The sequence below is a fragment of the Convolutriloba macropyga genome, unplaced genomic scaffold (assembly GCF_964194025.1).
Source record: "Convolutriloba macropyga unplaced genomic scaffold, txConMacr16.3 SCAFFOLD_1985, whole genome shotgun sequence".
Classification (NCBI taxonomy): Eukaryota; Metazoa; Xenacoelomorpha; order Acoela; family Convolutidae; genus Convolutriloba; species Convolutriloba macropyga.
In genome coordinates, this window is record NW_027453263.1 from 2,352 (window position 1) to 30,276 (window position 27,925).

The 27,925-nt window shown below is 34.9% G+C and overlaps 1 protein-coding gene across 1 annotated transcript; it reads right to left on the reverse strand.

Annotated features, from left to right (window-relative positions):
• Positions 1–2,295: 2,295 nt before the first annotated feature.
• On the reverse strand, positions 2,296–27,549 carry LOC142358165 (uncharacterized; the record flags this gene model as incomplete). The annotated part of the gene is made up of 2 exons (XM_075409625.1): positions 26,492–27,549; positions 2,296–2,483 (listed from the first exon to the last, which is right to left on the reverse strand). Coding segments are annotated over exons 1-2 (419 nt in total), but the record flags the coding sequence as incomplete, so codon positions are not given.
• Positions 27,550–27,925: the final 376 nt, after the last annotated feature.

The window sequence follows — 27,925 nt, forward strand, 5'->3', positions numbered from 1 at the left end:
GGAAAGATTCAATTTTCGTTTTAAATTCAGATAAGGAGGCTCGGTAATGTGCGTTCGCACATAATGTTCCGACACTGCTCATCCACGTTTTCATTTAATTAATTGTCTACAGACGAGGCACATTTTCAATACTTTCAAAAATCAACAAATCATTCAACAAATAACTAGGTGAAAAATAATGATGGGTTAGGGGGCCGATGAGATTCCGTTAATGCCCGTACTGGACAAGAAAATTATGAAAATCAAATAAATGCAATTATTACTTATAATCAAAACTCGATTTATTTTGCCTTCAATAACAAAATGAAAATGGAATCAATGGATAAAACCTGAAGTAATCAAATTACCCAGTACTTCACTAGAGGATATGAGACGCAGTAACGGTTCGACAAAGACACGTAAAAAAGGCAGAGCTCAAAATTACGCTTTTAACTTTGAGAACAACCAATTACAAATTGGTTAAAACCAGTGCGTATCAACTGAGCTCAATAAATACGTTAATTTATATTTCATGGAAGCAATTTAGACTTTTAAAAATCCATAATATGTCAAACGAATACAAAAAAGAACGGCAAAAGAACAAAAATCATTTAATTTTAACAAGAAAGCAGCAGTGCTTCATGAAGAGCAATAAAAACCTTCGATGGTCAAAATTGACTGAACAAAAAAAACCTATTTGAGTATATAGTTCCTCCTCCCTTTAGTGGATGGGAACAATAAAGTATCACACACACAATGCAGCTGCCGAGTCATTGAAAAAATTCCAATTTTTTATAATTAGTACATGTTGTGGCTACTAAGAAAAAAATATTTGGTATAATGTTTTAGCTCGAAAAATGCGCTCCAGAAAACAGATAAATTGTGTTCAGGAGTTGATAACTATCCTATCAGATGTAACGCGAATTAAATTACAACTATAAAATCTGTTTTTCTTCGAGATGATAAAATTATACCAGATTTTCTAGCTGTAATTTTATTTGCGATTAAAATGCGATTAAAATTAAGCTAGAAAATCTGGTTTAATTTTATCAGCTCGAAGAAAAATTATTTTTCTAGTTGTAATTTCAGTGACGTTAGATCTGATAAGATACTTATCCTTTCCTGAACACAATTTTTCTGTATTTGCTGAGGTATCTTCCCAAAAGATTTTGTAAGATGTTAATAAACACTTGTCAAATAAATAATCAGAACTGATGAATACTGCTTCTTCATCTCGTGTGGGAGAAATTATATGCACAAAAATACGAAGGAGACGCTTATAACATTGCTATGGCGCGGCATTTGTTACCAATGAAAAATAGTAATTCAATGTTTTAAATTTCACTTCACGCAAAATTTTGAACAATTTAAAGGTAAAGCCAAAATTTTAGTCGACGAAGTAGAAAAAATAGGGTTGAGAAGATGAGGGAGGATATTGACAAACATAACAAACGATACTTTTCGAAAAAGAAAAACCGAACAAAAAACTGAAGGTGCTTTGGTGCTACTTTTTGATGAGCATTTTCAGTTGCTTATAAAATTAAAAAGAATGTGATTTTTAGGGTCAGATTGGCTAGAAATTTTAATTGGTTGAGTTCTTATAGAAAAGCGATTCACGCCATGCAAGATCTCACGTCTGTCAGAACTTCATTATTGTGTAAGACCTGACAAATTTTCTCGGAAAGTCGGTACTGCCCCTGCATTATTATCCAATTAGCTCTAATAATATATTCTGCGAATTCCGATCTTGTACAATTGAAGTTCTCGAATTGTTGTGACTTAGAATCTCATGGACCCTCTGTCCGTGGGCTAAGTTAGTCTGGGCAATTACATGACATATGAACAGAAGTAAGCTCGAGTCACAAAACGAATCTGGCTCGACTTATGAAAAGACTTTGTCCATACTCGAATGCCTAATTAAAGTCAATTTAGGCCTCGACTTAGCCCCCCCCCCCCCATCAGCTCACTCCCGGGTTGAAATTTCAGGTCTTTCCCATTATAGCCCCCCCCCCCCCCATGAAAATATAGCTCCCCCATTATGGAATATTTACCATGATTGGGGGGGGGGGCTATAGGTTATCAGATCACTAAGCTGGGTGGGGGGGTGGGGGGGGGGGTATAATGGGAAAGACCCTAAACTTCTTTGATTTCATACAAGGATCATATATAATTTGATACTGGTCATACTCGATGTCCTAGTACGATCCTAGCATGAAATCCAAGGAATCATGGATGAACCATTCATGAAACGCAAGAATACACGAAAGAAGAGGTAGAGTGGGATTGATCTGATGTTGTATTGGTAATGACGGTTACCTGTCCATAGCAAGGAGTATGAGATGGAGATAGCTGCTGAGGACAAACACTTGAGGAAGTGCAGTCACCATGCTGAGCCATCCGACGTAGAAAGGTCTCAGGAATGTCTCCACTGTCTGGAACAGGGCCAGCAGCGAATCCGATATCGCCAGACTCACTATCACCCAGTTGCGAGGTGTCCGCAGTTCCTAAATGTTTATAACTGATAGGGAGTTTTAATGTATTAGCACGTAAAGAAAATAACGCTAAACGAGGTGACAAACAAAAAGACTGGTTTATTTATTACAATGTGCCAACCCCCACCCCCCTCCTGGAGTAAAACCCTCACCTGGTCCCGTACCTCCCCTGGTCTCTCTCTCCAACTTAACTTATTCTTCCAACCCCACAGAAGCTGCAATAGCATCTCAATGAATTATTTCGACATCAGTTTTATTTCGACACGAGATGCACTTCATAAATATGCTGTTGATTTTTATACGCAATGTGAAACATCGAAGCAGAAATTGAATTTCATCAATAAAAAATTAGGAAACCACAAACAAGGTTTTAATGTGTCTGAAATTGAAAGAGACTGAGCCAAGGCCGTTGACATACAAGCAATCTGCAATGCATTTACTAAATCTTTTGCGGAAATGGTCAAATATTCTGGTGATTTCGTTCGTCTCAATGTCCATAAGTTGGACCACTGTGCTGAAAAAATCAATTTTAGAGCATTGACTTCTACAAAACCATTGACAGTTTAGAAAACAGTAATCACCAGGATTTCTCCATGCGTGGGCTTTAAAGGCGGCAAAGTACGCAATTGGTACTCATCTGCACTTTATTTTTAATGAATGTATTCAAAACAGTGTCTTCCCACCTATTCTAAAGCTTGCATATGTCACACCAATTCACAAAAAAAGGATCGACAACACACGTGTGCAACTATCGACCATTTTTGGTCGTACCAACTTTTGCTAAGTTTTTTGAGAAGCTTCTCCTTTTTCAAATGATGGATCACTTAATATCATTGTACTTAATATCATAATAAAAACAATCTGTTGAATAAAGAGCTATTTGGATTCCAAAACAAAAAATCTTCAACAGATGCAGCCTTGTTTTTCGCTGAGATAGTAACAGAAAACCTTGAAATTGGGAAAAACATTGCAGCAATTTTCTTAGACCTTGCAAAAGCATTCAATTCCATTTCGCACAAAATATTTAAAAAAGCAGAGTGCTTCAACTTCTCTGAGCCTGCAGTTATTTTATTGAAATCTTTCCTCGAAGAAAAATCACAATTCGTCAAAATAGGCACCGAGGTCTCAGAACACATTTTCGCTAATCATGGAGTACCGAAAAGCACAGTATTAGGACCCCTATTTTTTCTTTTATACGTTAACGATTTTTCAGAAAAAATCAAAGATGACTTTGAGCTTGTTCAATTTGCAAACGATTCTGGCAATTTATGTTGATAAGAACCAGGAGAAACAACTGCAACAAAAATTTAAAATATTTTAAGGAAGACGGACAGTTACTTGAAGGAAAATCAACTCACTTTGAATGCTGATAAAACAGAATTACTTTGTTTTTGCACCAGAGACGAATTAGAATTAAGTTATTTTTAACGAAAATTTGAAAAAATCTGCTGAGTGTTGTCATTATCTAGGAATACACCTTGACTCAAAATTGACTTCTGAAGCACATCTGAATGTAGTTTCAAAAAAATTGGCGGCCGCCATTCGCTCTCTGTATCTGGTAAGAAATCATACCTTCGAAAGTAAAGCTGCAAGTTTTCAAGTCTTTAGACCTGTCTGATTTGTCATTCAGTGGAGTTTATTTACAAACGTTGTCAGCAAAAACATACAGCGTATAAATCGACCGAATAATTGGAGCATAAAAGTGTGTTATATGCGTCATAAATTCGATCACTGTCGTGACATCCTTCTCTAATCGCATGACCTACCAACTGAATTAACTATTTCAAAGTTTAGTATATTGAAACTCTACACATACTTGAATCAGTGGATAGTATCAGAAACATGTGCAAACCACCTACAATTAAAACAAAACAAACGGACAAAACAGCTGATAATAAGAACGCAGAAGTATGTTAAGCAGAGTAAAAGATCTTTGATTTTGGAGAACATACAAAAATGGAATAAGTTACCCTTTAAGGTAAGAGCGACGGAGAACAAAACTCTCTCCAGAAGAACTTTAACAGAGTTTTTGCAACGTCAGCATGAAAATTTTCCAATAGATAGACAGTTAGAATCATTCGTGTCTTATTTTTATGTATAGTGAAACGAACAGCTTACTGGGTAACAACAATTAATAACCAGAATATTAATGTCTAGTTTTGATTATTTCAATAAATATTCCTGATTATTCTGAAGGCATGCAAACTTTATCCTTTCGTTTATATTATTAATTTACTTGTTTGAAAAAAAAAGTTTGGGCATTTCTTAAAGAACAGCGGAGAAATTATCTTAAAATTGCCAAAGAAGTGCCATGAAAATAGCCGAATGTTCCAAAAATGTTTGGATCGAATTGCACTGATATGCACTGAAATCTGCTGCAAATATTTAATAAGCACTCACAGCCATTATTAAAACAAGTGCGTTCATTAATCGTGGCCTCTTTTTATTCAAGAGATTGAGATTGTGTAGTTGAAAACTAGCTAAATTCTTATAATGCCTGATTGCTGCCTGAATTACTCTGATCATGGCTGTATTGGCCTGGTCATAACGCATTTCGGCCTGTTTAGCCATTTCAGAAAAAAATTTGGGGCATTTCGAGAGTGTTTTAACATTATCCAATGAAATGTACTGAAAATTCGAACTGTTAATTTAAATACATTTAAAACATCAAATTGTGAACTTGTAGGCATATTAGAGTTTTGACTAAAAAATAACTTTTTAATGTGAATTCACGCTAATAAAGAACCACAGTTAATGGTCACACCATTAAAAATTCGATATTAAGTTGCATTACAAGGTCGAGAATTCTTGTTGTAATTTACGACAAGTAGGATACCTAACGAGTAAAAAATGGTTCGTTAACATGTTTGCCCCTTATAATCTAAATATTAAAAGCTGAAACCTGAGCAAAAAAGCACTTGAGCAAATGATATGTTTCAATTTTGCATACCTAGAAAAATCAACAAGTCATTAAAACTTGCTTAAGGATGAAAGCAGTTCGCAGCAGGTCATATAAGCTCTGCTAATTGAGCATCTAGAACTAGTTTTTATGCCCAGGTTACAAAATAAATAAAGTTAAGTTTACTTAAGTTTAGGTCAAACTTATGTTAAGGTATTCGTTAACTTAACTTTAACTTGAAATTTGCACGGTAAAATTAAAAAAATTTCTTTTGTTCAATAAATTTTCAGAAAATTTTGGTTAATTTCAGCTGTTAAAGTCGGGCAAAATTACCCTATAGTACTCTAATTTGGGATGCTTTTAAAATTGGTTGCACTTGGTGTGTGCAGTGAGAAAGACAATACGAAGCAAAAGCTTATAAGTTTCTTGACGGTAATAGGGCTATTTTCTGTTATAGCCCCCAGCCTTATATAGCCAATCTGTTTTTAACCCCTCTCCCCCCCACAGAAATTTTTTTTTCCGTATCGATACTTGAATATGTCGTCATCAGAGCTAAATAAAAAAATTTTGCTCTCAATTAATTAAGTAGATATATAAAATTGTTCTTGGACAAGGCAAAAACCGAACGATAAAAAACACTTTACTCAACCGCCGCTTACATTTTATGCAAATTGTAATTATTTACATTCGCGTTGATTTCAAAAAAATTTAGATTCCAAAAAGGCGTTTGTGTTTATTTGACTGTGATTGTATGACATCAAAATAATATGCTTTTATGTATTTGACACGAGGGTGAAAATTGACACGAGGAGCTATAACAGAAAAGAGCCAGAACACAAAACGCAGCAAAAATGTCATATCTAATTAGAATCGTTCATACTTTTTGATATATAAAATATGACATACGAGATTTTTATTAAAAATAACTTGGTCCATCTGCATGTTACGTCGCATCTAGGAATAAGTGAATTTTTTTTCAGTAGCATATCATTTTCTAAAAACCACCAACTTTAAAATTTTAGCTCAGGTTAAGGAGACAATTTTTGATATGACTTGTACTACGGCGTTATCAAATTTTTAAGAAAACTCGGAGCTGGGCAAGAGAACCGTGTAAGTTGTTAATGGATACGAACCAAAGTTTTGAAAGAGGAGAACTGGTAGATTGCCAGACAATACCTGAAATAGCTTCGCAGATCTGCAGTCAAAAAACAGTAAGACAGAACAAAAAACCGTCTATTCATGGAAGTCTGATATGTTATACTTTGCTTAAAAATATGTGTAAGTTTTTGCTGCCTCTATTGGTTGCTATCAAAAAATCTTCTTTTTGAGTGACACTCCCATTTGACCATATCTCTTTGAATTGAAGTAAATAAAAGTCAATTTCAAAGTGAGGAAGTCTTTTTTGAGAGTGAGGTAAGTCGAGTGTGATCAAAAATTTATTCAATTGAATGAACAAAACATAGCTGAACAAGTCCTGACCTACAATTCAAAGACTTTTCATTGACTAAACAAAAAACTAGACCTAGAACGGACTATGAGTGAATTGGAAAAACAAGTTCTAAAAAAATCAGATAAAAAAAAACAGAAAGTAAGTGCCAAAAAGCCACATGCGAAAAAATCCACTAGCGAGAAATGGATAATTGTTGAAACAAAAAACTAGAATTAATTATGAATGGACTGGGAAAAACATTTAGAGAAAAATCCGATCCAAAAAATCGAACAGTAAATATCAGAGTGAAATTGCCGCATGCGAACAAAAAACCGCTAGCGAGAAAACAAATTTTTGTTTAAACACCGTTTTTTCACTCTACTTTAAATTTGGAGAAAAAAATTTCACGCCGCAAAACCACTCGCTTTTCGCTCCATTTCCTGTTTCGGCGTGACCACAATCACTACTCCAATTTGACTTCAAAAAACATGAAAATGTGTGAACATCTTAAAAAAGACAGCGCCCCAATACAATTCAAATTCTTTGAATTGTAAAAAAAACTCGCTCCACTCGCACGCACTTCAGTTGAAATTGAATGAACGTATGAACAAAAAGCAGATTTGAAGTGTTTGTGACGTCATATGATCGTAACAAAAGTCTTGAAAAAAATAGCAGGACGTACAATTCAAAGACATTTTATTGACTACACAAAAAACTAGACCTAAAACGGACCATGAGTGAATTGGGAAAACAATTTTTAGAGAAATCTGATCGGAAAAGTTTTGAAAACAGAAAATCATTGTCAAAATGCCCATGTGAACAAAAAACCAATAGCGATAATTTGAAATTTGGTTCGAACAAAAAATTATGCGTAGAAGGAACGATGAATGGATTGAAAAAACCTTTTAGAAAGGAAACCGATCCCAAAAATTTTAAAAAAAACAGTAAAAATTGAAGTGAAACTGCCGCATGTGAACAAAAAATCACCAGCGAAAAACCGAAATTTCGTTCAAACTTCATTTTCTCACTCTACTTAAAAATAGTTACTTTAAAATAGTTACTTTAAAAATGTTCACGTCGCAAAGCCACCAGCTTTTTCGCTCCACTTCATGTTTATATGTGACCAAAATCACTACTCTAATTTGACTTCAAATTTGATGAACATGTGTAAACAGAGAGAAGGCCAATAATAGCCCCAGCTATTGCTGTGCGGCTATTAATCAAATACCAAATCTTAAACTCTGCTATGACCTAAACCTGAAAAAAATTGTTAAAATTTATATCTTCTGTCAAAGATATAAATTCGGGTGCAACAAGCCTTCTTACTCATTTTCGTCGAGTACATTTTTACAACAATCAATTCATTTTAAAATAAACCGACTATTGTCGAAAGAATTGCTCTCGAAAGACAAGCGATCAACTTAATTCAGGGACTGTAACCTAGATAAATTTTTCTTTATGGGTGCAAAATTAGTTAACCAAGCCCTGATTCGAACCACGGACCTCCCGATCCCTCACCATGTGCACTGCGCACTCGGCTATCAGGCCCTTCTTGTTGATATGCTGCAATTGATTTTATCTTAGCAACAAGATTCACTTCGGAGGGAGAGCAAAAGAGATCACTCAAAAATGAATGAAAGCGTGAAAAAATCACAAGAGAAGCGCAAAACCCGCTAAGTAAAAACTTTGCATTAAAAAGACCAACAAGTTTACATTAATTGCTACGAGCGTCGTTGGGGAGCAATTAATAATTCCTCCTCTGATATTGAATTCAAACTGACCAGTTCTGCAATTCAACTGACAAAACTTCTGCTCTATTGAGCAAACAATTATTATAAAACAGTTTCACTACTTCAGTTTCACAGGTTCTGAAAATGAGCTGTGAAAAATTTCAAAGTCCTGTATCAAAGTTTGTCAATAATAACATTTTCACAAAATTTTATATTATATTTTATATTCAAAGATTATATTATATTTTATATTCAAAGACAGACTATTCGACAAAATCCCCACGTATTGAAAAATTAATCGCAAAAATATCCCAGCAGTTCGGACTTTATGTTCCGCCATAAGTTTTATGGCAAAAAAGACGCGGAAAGCTCCATCTAAATATAAAGGAGCTTCTTGATATTTTTTGCAAGACCACTCTCACTCATACTTCGAGCTCCTTTGTTTTTTTAATCAGGATTGACACTGAATTTTTATTGTCAAATTACAGGTTGTTTGGAAACTTTGGGCAATAATGTTTTCACTTTTTACGACGCTGACAATTAGATGGGTCTTATTAGATGGACCTCATTATCTGCCTTGACAATTACTAGATAATGCATGACAGAGCTTTCTATCATCAGAACTATCACAATTTAGATAACGGAGTTTGAGCGTTTATTTAGTATACCCGTACCGAACGCCAAGTCTATATCAGTACTGGGCAAGTCTAAAACCAAGTCGTATTTCGTTTTTCAGTACTGGGCAAGTCTTAAAAAAAGTTTTACAAGTCTGACAAGTTTTGGTCAAGACTTGGGTAACACTTGCAAGTTGATTCCCAAGTCAAAACCAACTTTTCAAAAATTTTCGAGTGAAAATTTCGAATTCAAAAAAATTTCGCAACGTGCCACGATGTTGGCATTACTTTTAGGCACTTTCCCGGGGTGCTAAAAATGATGCCGGGTGCATACCAAATTGTTTATTAGGTGTTTATTAGCACTCCGGGATGGTCTATTGAGGTTATTTCAGGTGTTCTGAGCCGTTTTGATCCATTTTCAGCCGTTTAGCCCCTAAAATAACCAAAATCACCAAATTTATGTACTTTTTAGATCAACCAAATGTCGAACTTGAACCGAGGCAAAATTGTCAAAAGGGTGCTACTGTGAGGGTTCCCATGATAGCCCTATTCTGGTGCAAAGTACAAATCAGCCCGTGCAAAGTACAGATGTCCTTCAATATAAACTTACTCCAGAGCCAATGTTTGACGTTTTTTTTGGCTGTTTTTGATCTTTTTTGGCCATTTTTGACGTTTTTTCGGCTATTTTTGACCTTTTTTTCGGCTATTTTTGACCTTTTTTTCGGGCATTAAAACTTGGATTAAGACTTGGCAAGTCTTGGCCAAGTCTTGGATTAAGACTTGGCAAGTCTTGGCCAAGTCTGACAAGTCTTAAATGTGTTATGATCATTGCTCTGAATCAGTGCTGATACCTAGACTTGCATTTAGACTTGCCCAGTACTGATATTGACTTGGCGGTAAGTACGGGTAATCATATTTGGCAAGAATCATTGGAACGAACCTAAAAAGAGTTTGATTGGTCAGTTCATATCAGAAAAATGACAAAACAAATTACTCAATGTTGCAGCATATTCTATGAGCAGACTATTGCCATGCAAGCAATTAATAGAATTTCATCAATTTCTGGTGGTTGGCACTCGTTTGGCGATATTGTTAGCCATTTCATATCAGCAAAAAGTTTCGGGTTTTCTCTTCATAATGTAATCATACAGGGTTGAAACATCACCAAACTTCTGCTAACCACCAAAAAAGATATGTTGATACGCCATTGAACAGTGCCAACTGGATTTCAAATGCTCCCCGAAAAATTAAGATCTGATCAACGCGTATCATCGAAAGTCAAATTTTTTTGATAAGCATTTTATCAGGTATTTTGGGCTGCAAAATCATTTGGGTTGCAAACCGTGCTTTCCAATAGCGTGTCAGTAATAACGTTTTCTTGTTGATTTCATTTGGTATTATATTGTATATATGTCTGTTTTAGTGATACAACTTGCAATTTTCTTTATTTTATTTAACGAATCTTGTTCTATTTTCCCGCATAAACATCATGTTCTATTTTCTTCGTTCAGTTCAAATATAGTCTTTGGGTTTTTAAAGCCAACTAATTCAGTGGACAGTCAAATCAAAATGTTTAAAATGTGTAATTAAGAGCAGCAGACGCAGAAAAACGGTAGCTTTTTGTTTTTCCTGAATGAACGAAACCAGCAGCCACGTTAGGTTGGCTTGCCGTACGCGTAAAAAATTAATGGCAGAATAATCAGATTTATCCGAGACTACCTATAATTAGTTCACCTTGCTTCGTGATTAAAAACATAAACCAGGAGCAATTAAACGAATCATTTTTACTCTAAGTACACGCAAAAGGTATCACCTTTTTCAATATGATATGCTTATGTGTTGTTTGATACTGAGTCCACGGATTTTCCCCACTCCAAATTAGACGAAAATGGTGATGCAATTATCTCTTTTGTGAATAATTTTGAACAATTAACTTTGTGCGAAATCCACATTTTCATATGTTTGGAAATCTGAAAGCCCCAAGTGAATAGGAATGGTTTTTCTTTACAAACTTTTGCAATTTTGGCAAATTACATTTGCGCGTTTTTTGCACTTACTTGAGTTTTTTGGTATAACAGTATTATCGATAACTAAAACCAAATTTGAGTACGCAAAATTCTTTTCACAGCCAATTTAATTGTAAAAATCAAGGTCTTATCCAATAAAGGAATAACTCAAGAGGAAAAGGGAAATTAACTCAGCTAAACCAAAAGAACATAGTGTCCATTGTCAAAATAAAGTTTTTAGCACGGTATAAAATTCAACAAGCTAATTTTTGTTAAATGTCATGACATCAAAAAGTTATCGAGCCGATTTTTCCGCGGTTTTTTGGGACCTTGAATTTATCGATTACGCTGTGATAACATCAGGTCTAAACAAATTTTTGTTCATTAAAAGAAACATTCAATAAGAAACCTCTCGGATCATCTATACTATCTTTTATGAAAATATACTTTAAAGTATAATCTTAATGTCTCCGCCACATCCTAAAATCGAAACCCTCATTTTTGTTTGTTTGCAGCCTCTATCATTGGCCTTTCCAGAGATCCTTTCAGCCTTAGTTTCTATTATATCAGACATGTTTGCTTGCCATCAACTATGGTACGTTGAACATTCCTTCTGCGCGAGGAGTGTGCAGATGTTTTCAAATCACATACAAACAATTTTCATCAACACCGTGGAAAAAATAAATGACCTGGAATAATCAGTCACTTTTAAGGTACGCCACAACGTAATGACGCGCTTGTTTGAGAGGACAACTTATGGAAAGACAGTAGCAGACCAATATTGGATATGCAAAAACCGTCGTCAACCGATATTGGCTAGGAAAAAACCTTAGTTGACGGATATCGGGAATGAAAAAATAACGTGGTCTGCCGATATTGGGTATGAAAATACCGTGGTTGACCAATATTGGGTAAGAAAAAACCGTGGTCGACCAATATTGGGTATGAAAAGACCGTGTCTACCGATATTGGGTAGGAAAAGACCGTGTCTACCGATATTGGGCACGAAAAGACCGAGTCGACCAATATTGGGTACGATAAGACTGTGTTGACCAATATTGGGTATGAAAACACCGTGTCTACCGATATCGGGTATGGAAAGACTGTTGACCGATTTTGGATATGGAAAGACCGTGTTGACCGATATTGGGTATGGAAAGACCGTGTTGAACAACATTGGGTATGAAAAGACCGTGGTCGACCAATATTGGGCATGAAAAGACCGTGGCGACCGACATTAGGCCAATATTGGACCAATATATAGACCAATATTGGGTATGAAAAACCATGGTCGACCAATATTGGGTACGATAAGACCGTGTCGACCGATATTGGGTATGAAAACCCGTGATGGACTGATATTGGGTATGAAAAGACCGTGTCGACCGATATTGGGTATAAGAAGACCGTGACGACCAACATTGGGTATGAAAAGACCGTGTCGACCATTATTGGGTATGAAAAGACCGTGTCGACCAATATTGGGTATGAAAAGACTGTGTTGACCGATATTGGATACAAAAACAGTGATCGACCGCTATCGGCAATGAAATGACTTTGCGTCAGATCTATTCTTCGGTCATTTAAGATTCAGCTCAAATTGTTTAAGGTACGCCAAAACGTAATGACGTGCCTGTTTGAGAAGACAACTTATGGAAAGACAGTAGCAGACCAATATTGGGTAAGAAAAACCGTGGTCGGCCAATACTGGGTATGAAAAGATCGTGAACACCAATATTGGGTATGAAAAGACCGTGTTGACCGATATTGGATATGAAAATACCATGTCGACCGATATTGAGTTTGAAAAGACCGTGATCGACCAATATTGGGCCTGGAAAGACCGTGTCGACCGATATTGGGCATGAAAAGACTGTGTTGACCCATATTGGGTAGAAGCCCGTGTCGACAAATATTGGATATGAAAAGACCGTGTCGACCGATATTGGGTTTGAAAAGACTGTTGACCGATATTGGATAAGAAAATAACGTGTCGACCGATATTAGGTATGAAAAGACAGTGCCGACCGATATTGGGCATGAAAGACCGAGTCGACCAATATTGGGTATGAAAAGACTGTGTTGACCCATATTGGGTAAACGACCGTGTGGACCGATATTGGGTATGAAAAAACCGGTCGACCGATATTGGGCATGAAAATACCGTGACGACTAATATTGGGTATGAAAAGACGGTGACGACCGATATTGGATATGAAAATACCGTTTGGACCGATATTGAAAAGACCGTGTTGACCGATATCGGATACAAAAAAACAGTGATCGACCACTAACGGCAATGATATGAATTTGCATCAAATCTATTAGTCGGTCAACTATGAGTCAGCTCCTTGTTCGAGGTCTATCATGAGCCAACCAATGTGTCAAAGTTTATTTGTAATGACAATAAAAGTCGAAAACCGACCATTTGTTGACCAAAAAAATTGATTACAAAAGATCGATGAAGAGTCTTTGGGTTGTCGTATTAGTCATAAAAAGATCATGTGTCAATTTAGAGATCGTGTGCGTTGTTAACCATTTTTGAATACGCCTTTTTCATAATTACTCTTAGTCTTCGTTTTGTTTTGTTCGGCTTCACATTTACTGTTTGCTGCTAAATGATTGTTTTCTTAGCAAACTTTGTCGCCAATGATTGACAGTTTTCGAAGTTTGATAATTAACTCTGGCTGATGGAAATTGCTCAGTTTACCCTGGCTGGTAAAAGATTACCAACAAAGCTTCTCTCATTTGTGGTCGCCTTTTTGCACAAAAAATTGTCGGAGCTTAGCCTAGCAAACGCTTCTGTATCTGATTTCCTGGCCAAACATTTCCATTTGGCACATCTGCGTAATCAATTGGAAAGTTGAAAAGTTTGTCCACAAAGCGCTTTGGTAAATACGCTGTCGGATTAGTGTTATAAGTGCTTTTCAAAGGCAAAGGTAATTAGATTTGACGGTGTGAGTAACTAGATTTCGTGATTTGCGCAAATCAGCATTAATTGCCCTTGATTATATAATTTCATCTCAATTATAGGATGGGGGATGTTTGTGCATTTAAAAAACATAAGTGAATTAGAGAAAATTAAAAAAACAGAAAATCCGTCTACGCAATTCTGTCATTGTAGGTCAGTTTGTATCGTCAGTCTTGTCCACGAAATCGCCCTGAGAGCCATTTACGGTGAACACTGACGGATTTGTGCAAAAGTAGCTTAGTTTTGCGGGAGTTAAAATCCACTGCATAAATTAAGGGAGAATGTGAACTAAATTAAGGGGTCTGTTTTGATCAGTAATGTGATATAAAAATACCATGCGTCGACTTATTAAAACACCGCAGTCAACCAATACTGGGCATTAAAAGACTCCAGTTGACCGATATTGGGTATGAAAAGACCATGGCTTCACCCGTAAAAAGATTCAAGCAAAATTTAGTGTGCTCGATCATGTAATTAAGGAGGAGGAATTACCTCCCTCAACCTCGCCTGTATTAATCTGTTCAGATGACAAACCTCTCGACTGGGATTTTCACAAATAATAATGAGTTTTTGAATGTCAAAGGCTACTCGACGAAATTTCTCCAAATTTATGTTTACACTACTTAGATATTACACCCTTTGACTAATCAGTTACTTGCCCTTAAATGAACCGTACCTCGGACTATAGAGCGGACAAGGCATGGTCCATGGGAGCCAAAAATATTATTCGAGTTCTTTATGTTCATCATTTATGGTGTATTAGACGATTACTTCCGATGGAAACTGATTGCCTTTTTGCCGTTTCGTGAGATCAACTTAGCCCTTATGGTCTTGTTGCAACATTTTTTTCTTGAAAATGGGAGAACTTTGTGCTATTCTCTATTTTGCTCAGAAAATTTAGTATTTTTTGAGCTCATTCCAGACTATATAAAATTAACCATTTCAAAGCTCTTGGCCTCTAGAATATCACGAAAATTTTCAAGAATTCTTCTTGGCAAAATGCGACACAAAAATTTGGCCAACTTTGACCCATTTTCAATATTAGTTTTGGCATAATTTTAATATAAACTCGTTTTTTGCCGCAATTCGGCATTTTTAGGAGTTTTGCATTTTCAAATGTTTTTCGCTATTTGTTTCCAATCTGAGTTGAAACAATTTTTTAAATCTTTTTCTTTGATCCCGTTTATACCCTAGTCGAGACGCGATGTTAATCTTGCAAGATCTTGCAAGATTCTTGCAAAAGGATGTTAATCTTGCAAGATCTTGCAAGACGATGTTAATCTTGCAAGATCTTGCAAGATGATGTTAATCTTGCAAGAATCTTGCAAGTTTTGGATGTTAATCTTGCAAGAATCTTGCAAGACGGATGTTAATCTTGCAAGATTCTTGCAAGCCGATGTTAATCTTGCAAGATCTTGCAAGATTCTTGCAAGAATCTTGCAAGATTATGCATAATCTTGCAAGATTCTTGCAAGATTCTTGCAAGATCTTGCAAGATTAACATCCGATTCCGACTCGGGTAGTCGTTGATTTTTGTATCCTTTTGAGAATACACCGTGCAAACAAAGTGATAGTTTTTATATTCACACTAATTAGACGTTTTTGAGAGCTTCCCAGACCAGCATTGTCGGTAATATTTCCTAGGAGTGAAATTGAACTTTTCCAAGTATTTGCCATCATGAAAACATGTAGAATAAGTACTTAGGTTTTTTAATTAGGTCTTTAAAACGAAAATGTAATGATACATTAATTGTATAATTTTGTCTCATTTTGCGCCACATTCGTTCAGTTTGTAATTTTTTGCTTCTCTATTCAATCCGTTTTCTTCTTGTGAGTTTCCTGGACTCAAAGATGATGCAATTTGATTAATATTTGCGAATATTTAAAACTTTTAAAATTTACCAAAATAGTGTTTGAATGTTTATTAGAAAACTGCATTCAAAGAGTTCCCTAAATATGCCAAGAATTTTTTGAAATTATAGAGGCTTTTACCCAAATAAGTTTGAATAGACACACTAATAATTTTGGTTCGTTCTCAAATAAGGTGTATTGCTTCTTTTCAAGAAATTTACTTAGTTTTACCTCAACCTACTGACATTCCTCAATAAATCGAGCAAAAAAATTGTGTTTACAAAATACATGCAAAAACTATTGTACACGACAATTGGGTTTTTGTTTTTTAAAATAGGACGCTTTTTAAGTTCTATATCTCTACTTTTTAAACTTTTTTCGTAAAAATAGTTTTCAGATTTTTACAAAAATCTGAGAAAATTACTCATTGAATCTGTTCAGCTATAAAAACTGTCTTTCAAAACAAAATTAGACCTGAATATTCCCAACATTTTTGTTAGTTGCAGCAGCAAGCTAATATTTGCCACCTGTTGATTTTTTAAAATCATTACCTAACTGTTTCTTACGACCATATCACTTCAAGCTAGTTTTAAAATTTTTTTCTTGAAATTTCTACAATCGCGTACAAGACGTCATTTCTCATTTTCAGTGTAATGATTTTTTTGCTCATACGCGTGATTATTTTTTTGACAAGCGACCTGTCTTAATCTCCAATGTGCAAAAGTGATTTTCCTCAGTTTCAAAAGACTTATATCTAAGTAATGATATCAAGAAAGAAAACTGAGATTTCTCTTTGTCTGTATTTTTTCATTATTTTTTGAGATTTTGTTCGACCCCGGGTCAAGAAAAAAATGCAAAAATATGTAAGATAAGCGGTGAAAAGTTAGTTTTTTCATCGCAAATTTCGTACATAATTTTGCGGTGAAATGCGGTGAATGCGGTGAAATTATGCAAGTTCACCGCTAGACTAAGCGGTGATCTTACAAAAATTCACCACAATTCACCGCTAAAATATGTAATTTCACCGCCCTTACAAGGTTCCGAACCTCTCACCTCCTGCATGTCATCCACTTCTTCTTCCACTGCGCCATCTCTCACTAAATTCTATTATTTTTTGTTTGAATATAAATCGAATTCACTCTACTTTCTGCAAAACATGCGCGGTGAATTTTTGTAAGAATTGCAATTTTTAGCGGTGAAATTACATATTTTAGCGGTGAAATGTGGTGAATTTTTGTAAGTTCACCGCTTACTCTAGTGGTGAATTTACATAAATTCACCGCTTAGAAAAAGTGTCAAAAAGATGTAAGGTTAAGGGGCAGTTTTGTTGGGAAGGCAAATCTAACAATTCCTTTCAAACTCACCATTAATTTCACCGCATTCTTTGCTGATCTCAAACATCTTTAACAATTTTTCTAAGCGGTGAATTTATGTAAGTTCACCACTAAGTTGAGCGGTGAATTTATGTAATTTCACCGCATTCACCGCTTATCTTACAAAATTTGGACACTTTTTTTCGAAGCAGTGAATTTATGTAATTTCACCGCTAAATTCAGCGGTTGAATTTTGTAATTTCAGCGTTACCAGACGATAAAGTTTTTTTCACCGCATTCACCGCCTGATTTATGTAATTTCACCGCATTCACCGCTTATCTTACAAAAATTTCCGCATTAACCGCTTATCTTACATAATTTTGCGTTGAATGGCGGTGACACCTCGACCCGGGACTACTGATGCAGCTATTTTCTTATCAATTTGCCGGCTATGTTATGTTTATGATCTTAACTAAAAACTGAACAGCACAGACAATGAATATAATACCGGCCTAAAATTTTAAAAGTGATTCCATTCCATGTCAATTTTCTTAAAATTAAATCTTTTCATCCTCCTGTTGAAAAATTCTTTGCATGATCAAAAACTGTGCTGCATTGTTCTTCATATTTCAGTGATGTAATGCTTTGTGTTTGTACAAAAAGTAGGAACATTCTACGCTAGCGAGTCCTTCTTGTTACATATGGTTACCGTTGTACATTATGGCTCTGTTTATAGTTAGCAAGGCAATATCAACGGCGGAGTTTTATAATTAGTAGCGATTCATCAAAGAAAATGTACAAATTCTTATTCTATTTTTTCTCTTAAAACTGATTAAGGCAATTAAATCTAGGGCTAGAGCTATGATGGGGCAATTACATCTAGAAATAATTAAAGTATTGCGTGAAATTATTAGATACTCTAGAGACGGTTCCGCAGGTACCAATTAGATGGAAAGAAAATTTTCCTTTTCCCTACTTAGTACCAACTATAGTTACAACTATACAACTACTTCCTATCGCAGATAATTGCTTTGTTTAAGCAAGCAATCATATAATGGTATCTATGACCTCTGATAAATGAGTCTTGCTTGTTTTTTGAATAAAGTCAATTGCGGCAACATACTTAGCGCAATAAAATAATCGTTGTTATAAACCTTCAAACTTCAGTTTATGCTTATTTTCTTTAAATATCTATATTTGAAAAACATATATATAGCTGTTGCTTGAAGTGGCATCAAAGCCGCGGATTTTTTATGTTTCTTTATATAAATATCAAAGTTGCTTTCATCGGTAAATATCAAGCTTTTCATTTGTTGACATTTGTTTTAATCAAAAATCTACCAGAAATAAAAAAGTACAAAATGCAGGCTTGAGAGAATTTGTGCTTTGAATTACCATTGTCAGTTCAAAGTATAACGAAAATTATAACTTGTGAAATATTTTCCTACTTTTGCGTTTTGTATCAGCTTCATTTCTTGCACCCTAATAAGGAAATACCATTCCCGACTAAAATTACCTTTTGATGTGTGGATATTTCTAAAACTCGGCGCCTTCGTAGGAAACAATTACGGTGTGCAGTCTTTGTCTTGATTTATGATCAAAAAGATAGGTAGTGAGTAACATTTTTGAGTAGCTAATAATATTGGCCGACAGGGGGTTTAGCACAACATTCGAGAAGTTCAGGCGGCAAAGAAAGATTGAGAAATTGAGCCGACAGTTAAAATCTGATTGGTCAAAATATCTCGTTCGTCCATGCAGCCAGACAATTGGCATGCGCTCTGGTGGTCAACCACAAAACTCATTTCTTGATTGTCGGCTAAAAATCCTGTCGGCCAAATTAGCTATCGCTATTTTTGAGGTACTGCGTTTATGACGCGTTAGGGCTACGCAGCCACGCTTCTGCGGTAAGACATTTCCCGTTTCGAAATAGGCTATGAAATTTGAAAATGAGAGGAAAAATTGAGATGAATTACTAATGTATATATAAGTCACTATATTATACATCACAATCGATCTAGGAGCCTTAAATGGATGAATTAACTCAATCAGTTTTATGAGAGATCGAGTCTAATTTCCATTTCAAAGCTAATTGAACTTTGGCATCACGTGACAGACGTAGATGATGCAACTGGGAATTTCCAGATTCCCTTGAATTTCAATGCGCTGACAGGTTTCTCCTCTAGCTGTCAGGTTTCCTTACAGAGAAAGTGGGGAAAAGGCGAGGAAATATCTTGAAGTTTCTTCTTTTCCTTTGATACCTATTGTTTTAACCTTCAGAAAAGATTTTAATCTGTTCATACAGCCAGAACAGCAAAAAATTGTTGTTTCCGAAAAATGATCATTTTTAGAAAAATTTTACTCAAACCCGTCAGTTGTTCTAACTTTTTTTGAATCACATCTATACGTTTCAAGGGTTACAGTTCCCAAATATAGTTATTTAATCCGCAATTCAAATTTATTGAAAATACGAGGGGACGAAGGGGGAGGTAATAGATCTAATAACAACCACATCTGTTTAAAAAATGCAATTCAACAAATATTTTCTTCCGTTTTTTAAACGATTTATGCGAATTATTTTTTTACTGCCATGTATTTAAGATGAGCAGAAGCATCAATGCTTGATTGAAGTTTTTCTTAAAATTTCATCCTGGTTGACAAAAATTTTTAGGAAAATATTTTAACTAAACTACTTTTGAATCGAAGTTGTCACAAAATTTTGAAGTCTTTTTCATCCTCTTGGAAGGAATGAATCATATTATACTATGTCTTTCGAGAAACAAGTAAGATGGAATATGATTAACAACATTAAACAGTAGTTGAAAATGACTATGTTTGGTAAACGAAAACCATACGAAAAGCAACCAACCTTGTTCGTTTAGTTGAAACAAGCCACAGCAAAAATATTTTAATACAGATCGGTTCATGATCACTATCAGAGGTGTTAGGAATCACAAACGTTTAGAAACCGGAGTATAAAGACAGCCATTTGTGAAGCTGGCTCCTAAAAAATTAATGACTTTCACAATGGAGAACAGGAGGCCGAGTTTATTCAATGAGCCAATTACTCAATTTCAACATGTATATTTCGCACGTGATTAGCAGCATAAAGAGTTTTAGAAAGCAGCAAGAATCGGTAAAAAAAATTTGGTTAACTCAATTTGACAAACAGTACTTTTAAAGCAGCAGTGTTTATCTTATCAACAAACTTTAACATAACACCATCATTGTCTCAGAACCTCGACGGCAATTTTAGCTTTATGTCTCAGCAAATTTGTATTATATAATAAGTTTGCAAGGTTTTGTTCCTGCTACTCTGTTGATCCGTCTTAATGGAAATCAAATTTTTCAAGTACTTCATTAAACGTCAATAGTTTGTACAGATCACTGTGTAGAAAGTAAATTACAACATATCTCTGATATCACAAACTGTCAATACAACATTTTTTTCCTTATGTTAAGTCAAAAAGATTATAGTTTTCGTTTTCAATTTTCTTTTACCTGAGACTCAGAATTTCAATTAATCAATTAGAAAAGTGATTCAAAACTTTGGAGGCTAATATATTGGCAATAAGAAATTTTTGTTTGATTCAATTTAGGTAACGATGTCTTAGGCGACTTTAACGGACAGGTCAATTTGTCATTTGTCATATTGTCTTAAGTATGGCAAACTTAACTATTTACAATTGATCTTTAATGGACACAATTGAAACACTTCAGATGATGCTTTTTCGACTGCTGAGACAAATAAAATTACCAATATACTGACTTCATTGAATTTTGTCTTACGTGTTCCACTCTCTCTTCATTTTCAATCTCCTGCTAAAAACACTCATTCAAGACAGAAGGAGCAACCAGTTCTTTGATAAAATTAGACGAGCAATTTTGAAAAGTATGTCCAACGATTAGTTTTCATTTACCTTTATTGGTTCAGGGAAATGGACAAAAAAGGTCGGCTTCTTTGCCCATAAAAACACAAAAACACTGATACAAATATCTGGTTCTCAGAATGGCAAGTTAGTAGATTCTGTCTAGTTCCGGAGAACAGTCATATGGTCTTATTGCGCTGCCATCGTTTCGTTTACCCTACACCCGTTTTCCCAGGCTTGTTTTGCAGGCCATTTTTATTAGTTAATCTCCTGACATCATGAGATTATTAAATAGGAATAGCTTTTATGAATGCTCAGTCTGATTAATTCAGGAAATCCAAGTCACGTCACTCCAGCTTCAATAACTTCTCTAGTTTGGTGATAATGAAACGTTCTCAGTTAAAAGACCAGTTTGACTATAAACAAAACAGCCGGTGAGTAGAAACACGAAATAGCAGAGAAAACCAAAAACATTTTTTCCTTGTCATGCATGATCAATGATCTATGATTTTATATAAAAACGTGCTTGAAAAATTTAAGTCCGTATTTTTTGTGATTAACTGCTTTTTCTTGTTTTGTCCACCACACAATATTTCGTTTGTTTGCATGTGAGATTTATATTTTCCAAATGAGATTTACGCTCACGAACACTGAAATTTTTGCGTGATTTTACATGAAAGACCAAGTAAAAATTCGAATAAGCCGCACAAAAAATGTGATGCTCAACTCGAGAAGTTCATGTAGTCTAAGTAGAAAAACAAACATGTAATATGCAAATTTTTCGTCTTTTTTACCCGAAAAATGTCGTGTGATAAAGACCGATACCTTCAAGCTGGAAAAAATCCCATTGCAGATTCAAGAACAAAATGTATTCAAACTTTTTAAACTTTTTTTTGCAAATTATTGGAAGAATGTTTTATCTTTTTGATGCAGTAGCGGGGGTTTTTTTCCATTAATGCAAAATTTTACTCAAAAAGAAAATTGAATTCCCATCGTGGCTGCAAAACAAAAGTTGACGTCTCATACAATTGTGGATCTCTAGATTATACCTATTCCCATTTCTTCAGCTTATTATAAACCCGTTTGTTGTACTTCATTTTCGATGTTGAAGGCATAGAGCCAGGAAGAAAAATTTTACAGTCATTTTTAACAGATCATGATGATCATGAATTTTGTGCTGTGAGCCAAAACTAAATTAAAACTGATGACAGGAAAGTTAAATATATTTTTTGTAGCGGAATGAATTTTGTTTGAAATGAGAACTTGGTACTCTTGAAGTTAAATCAACAGTAATTGAAGTGCACATTGGAGATAAAAAAATAGCTTCGGGGACTTTCTGCAGATAAAAGACCTGAAATACAATTTACAAAATTAAGAACCTTTGGACAAAAAGAAACCAAACTGTTAGCACAAAGACTGACTCATAGAGCAAAAACTGACAAAACTTGAAGACACACTGTAAGAAGTAAATTACGAAAATTTCTGTGTTAGATTAGAAACCCGTTTTCAATATAATTTTTTTTAATAAAACAAAGTTCTAATGAAGCGTTCTCAATTTCCGATGCTGAAGTAAAATAGTTAGAGAAATAGTTAGAGAGTCAAAAGATTTGTACACAAAAAAAGCGAAAGATAGCCACAAGTTTGGCCTCAAAAATCATGGATATTATACGCTTCGCTTCGAACGCAATAATTGTTTGTCACTTTTTTAATACTAGTTTGGTTTCTACAGGGATAATGCTGATAGTTGGTCAAATATCAAAGTAAGACCTCTAAACAAGGAATGAAAAAATATGACCTTGATCAAATATTGCAACGGTAAGGCCTATTCAAAGTTTGGGCTACAATTTCAAGCTATATGATGTGCGAACATTTAGAGCTCCTGCCCTTCTTCCCCGTGAACGAAGTTTTGTCCTTCAACGTCTAACAATTATGGATTTTGTACCTAACCGCTACGCTCAAAGTTTAAAAATATTAAGAGTCGTGGATGATGATAAACCAACAGTTCCGGAAGACGTGGGGATTGGTGGACACAACAGAACGGGATATCCAAACATAACCAGTAGTAATAAGCTGCCGTGAGTTTTAATGAGTTGAGGGCGATACCAACCAGGAAAAAAATGAAAATGATCTAACACGAAAATGAAATATATAAATGAGCAGAAGATGGGGCCATAATTGAGGCAGAAGTATTTTTAATTGGCAAAGTCAGAGCCCCATAGTCATAATCTGAGCTTCCAATGTCAGGGGCAGTTACGGAAGCGTTATTTCTTTCGCCGAGACTAGCAGTCATCTTGATTCCGGCATTCAAATCATGTTTATCTACTTTTCGTATTATATAACAGAACCTTAGGACGCGGAAGAATGTTCCCTGATGTAATCAGAATCAAACGCTTTCTTTAACTTTACTCAACAATACCCGAACATGTACAGTGAATGAATTATCTGTTAAAAACTTCAAAATTTGGACATAAAAAATTAATCAAAAAAAGTTGCATCGGTTCTTAAATGGCGTATCAAATGCGAGTTAGCTGTATAACCCGGATACCGATCTTGTTATGAAGTAAAATGCAAAAATGGTCTACTTTGCACCGAAAACTCGATTAGTTGGTTCTTTCTTGAGGAAAGAAAATATGCAAATACTGGGAAATAAATTCACGCTTCCAACCAGTTGAAATATAACTCCCAATGTCTAAAAGGTAGCTCGCCAATGTAAATCGTTGTTTAAAATGTAAATCTCAAATGAAAATGTAATGGAAAACACATATGCTTTTTTGAGGAAGCCAGTTAAATTTTACTTTGTCAAATTCTTTGGCAAATATTGAAGACAGTTTAGCGAAGTTATTGCCACCAAAAAGATGCCTCCCTTTATGGATCAATGTTCCTTGGTTCCTTGATATATATGAAGTAAAGAGGGGCAAGAGATATGGCGCTAAAACTTGGCAGAATGACAAGATGATTGAAATAAATTACTTGAATGCACCAGTCAAAACACATTAAGAGAAGCGGCATACCTTTTTAAGTTATTTTTTTATTAGAAACAGGATTTTTTGGACTGATACAAAATTGTACCGTATATTTCTGAGATTATTTTAAATATAAGATTTTGATTTCTAAGCAGCTGCTCAAGGCTTTCACTTTAGGACTTCAATTTTATTATTTTTTCTCCTGAAAAGTTATAAAATTTTAAATTGTAATAGCTTTCATGAGTCTTTCGTCTGATTAAGTGTGGAAATCTAAGTTACGTCACCCAAGCGTAAATTACCTCTCTAGTATGGTGGCTTTCAAGGGTTCTCAGTAAACTTGACCAGTTTGACCATAAACAAAACAGCTGGTGAGTAGAAACACGAAACGGTACAAAAAATTGAAAAAAAATTGTTTCTCTGTCACGCATGATCTGTACAATTTTAATGGAACATGTGCTTTCAAAAGTTGTGACCGTGTTTTGGGTAATTGTATTTACTTGTGGAGACCTTCACACAAAATTACGTTTGTTTGCACGTGATATTTACAATTTCCACAAAAAACTTAGAGTCAAGAACATTGAAACTTTGCGTGATTTTACATAAAACAGGTAAAACTTCAAGTCGCACAAAAAGTTGTGATGCTCAACAAGAAAATTATCTAGTTTCGAGTGAAAAATTTATATATGCAATTTTTTCTAATGTTTTTACCCGAAAAATTGTCATGTGATAAAGACCGATACTTTCGAGCTAGAAGCATTCCCATTGTGGATTCAGGAACAAATTTATTAATTTTTTATTTGATTAATTTTATTTCATTTGCAATTTAATCTATTTTGATGGCTTTTTTCTTTCAAGGCGAAACTTTTCCCAGGAAGCAAATTGAATTCCCATCGTAACTGCAAAACAAAGGTTGACGTCTCATGCAATTGTGGCTCTCTTGATTATACCTATTCCCATTGGTTGAGCTTATTAGAAACACGTTTGTTGTACTTCATTTTAAATGTTAAAGGTCGAGCTAGGAAGACAAATTTCACAGTGATCTTTTGTAGACCTTGATGATCAAGAATTTTGTGCTCTGTTAAAACTGAATCAGACTTGATGCAAGGAAAATATTTTTTTTTGAACTGGAATTAAACTTGTTTAAAATGAGACCTTTGTCTTCCTGAATTCAAATCAACAGTAATTGAATTGCACATTGCTCATGAAAAGGGAGCTCCGAGGACCTTCTACAGAAAAAAGATCTCAAATACAATTTACACAAAAGTTAAGAACCAGTGGCGAACAAATACTGCTAACACGTTGATTGAGTTATATTGCAAAACTGACAAATTTTGAATACAAACTGCGAGAAGTAATTTACAAAAATTTCTTTATTAGATCAGAAACCTGTTTTCAATATATTTCCATAAAACAAAGTTCTAATGAAACGTTCTCAATTTCCGATTGTGAGGCAAAATTGTTAAGAGTCAACAGATTCGTATACACAACAAAAAACGAAAGATAGCGACAAGTTTGGTAGAACGGACTATGAGTGAATTGGGAAAACCATTTCTAAAAACTCAGATAAAACAAAAAAATCAATGTCAAAATGCCGCTAGCGAGTACAAAAAAAACAGTAGCGAGAAAAGTAAATTTGCTGCTAACAGAAAACTGGGCCTAGAATGAAATACAACTGGATTGGGAAAACCATTTAGAAAAATCCAATCTAAAAAATCGAAAAAACAGTAAAAATCAAAGTGAAATTGCCGCATGTGAACAAAAAACCACTAGCGAGAAAGCGACTTTTTGTTCAAACATCGTTTTCTCACTCTACTTTAAAATTAGAGCAAATAAATTTCTCGCCGCAAAACCACTCGATTTTTCGCTCCATTTCCTGTTTCGGCGCGACAAAAATTACTACTCCAGTTTGACTTCAAAAATCACAAAAACGTGTGAACAGATCTTAAAAAAAGACAGCGCCCCAATACAATTCACAATTCAAATTCTTTGAATTGTAAAAATTATTTGAATTGTAATAAGACCTTGATCAAATATCGCTACGGTAAGGCCTATTCATAGTTTGAGCAGTTTGAGCTAACATTTCAAGCTATGCTATGTGCGAACATTTGCAGTTCCTGCCCTTCTCCGTGAACGAACGTTTTCTTCAACATTCGAACAAACAAAGTTCTTTATGTATGAATTATGGATTTGTATTATGTAGCTTATGTATCTTATGTATTTGTATCAATTTTGCATTATGTAGCTTAATAGAAGGTGGGATTGCCGCTACGCTTAAAGTGTAAAAATATTAAGAGTTGTGGCGGATGATAGACCAACAGTGGGGGAGGAGGTGGGGGGGGGGGGGGCTGATATAACCCAACAGAATAACCAAACTTACCCAGTAGTAATATACTGCCGTGAGTGTTAATGAGTTGAGGGCGATAACAACCAGGAATAAAATGAGATCTAACACGAAAATGAGATAAATAAAAGAGCAGAAAATGGGGCCAGAATCGGGGCAGAAGTAATAGTAATTAGCAAGGTCAGAGCCCCCATAGTCATAATCTGAGCTTCCATTGTTGGGAGCAATTACGGAAGCGTTATTTCTTTCGCCGAGAACAACAGCCATTTTGATTTAGACTTTCAAATCAATTTTTATCTACCTTTCTTCAATTTTAGCAGAGCGTTAGAAAGCGGGATAGTATTCAGTGATGGAATCAATCTAATGCGACTTCTTTATAATTTTACTCTAGCAATTACCCGACCATGTACAGTAAACGAATAAATGAATTAAAAAATTGTTAAATGATAAAAAGTTTCAAAATTCCGACTTTTCTGGAAGAAAAAATTAATCAGAAGTTGGCAGCGGTTTTTACACGGCGTAATAAATGGAAGTTCGCGGTATAACCCGGGGCGCGTTCTTGTTATGAAGTAAATTATGCAAAAATTGTCTAATTTGCACCCGAAAAATCGATTAGTTGTTTCGTTCTTGAGGAAAGAAACTAAGAAATACTTGGCAATAAATTCACGCTTCAAACCCAATCGAAATGTTGTTTAAAACGTAACTCCCAATTAACAACAATAAATGTAATGGAAAATATAAACGCTTTTTGAGGAAGCAGTTGAAAGCTACTTTGTCAACTTATTTGGCAAATATCGAAGACAGTTTGCCGCGATGTTGTTCCCACTAAAAAGTTATTTCCATTTATGGAGCAATGTTGTTTGGTTCCCTCAAACTCAAAATAATTAGTTGATAAATATGAATTAAAGGGGAGCAAGAAATATGGCGCTAAAACTCGGCAGACTGACAAGATGATTGCATTAAATTGCTCACATCTACCACAGTCAGAATACATTAAAAGAAGCGGAAAACTTAATTTGTAATTTATTTTCGAACCAGGATTTTTTGGACTGATAGAAAATCCTTCATTTCCAGAAAACAGAACGCTCTTAATATAGTCTGTCCCATAAAGTTTAAATAAGCGAACGTTTGAAAAGCGCCAAAAACGTGCAATTGAGCGTCAATGTGGTCATTTGAATGTCAACGTGTTTTCCATTAAGATTTCATTTATCAATTTTTTCTACATGTTTTAAAATTGAACTTTGACCTTTGAAATCTGTAACATGTGGCTTTTGAAACGTTCGCTTATTTCAACTTTATGGGACACGCTATATTTCAGCTGCGAAACAAGAATGATTTGCTCAAAGTTTATTTTCGTGAGATTGCTTTTTAACAGAATTTTGATGTCTAAGCAGCTGCTCAATGCGCTCAATTTTAGGACTTATCAATTTGCTGAAAACACAGAAAGAATAGGTTCTATAGTCTGTCCCA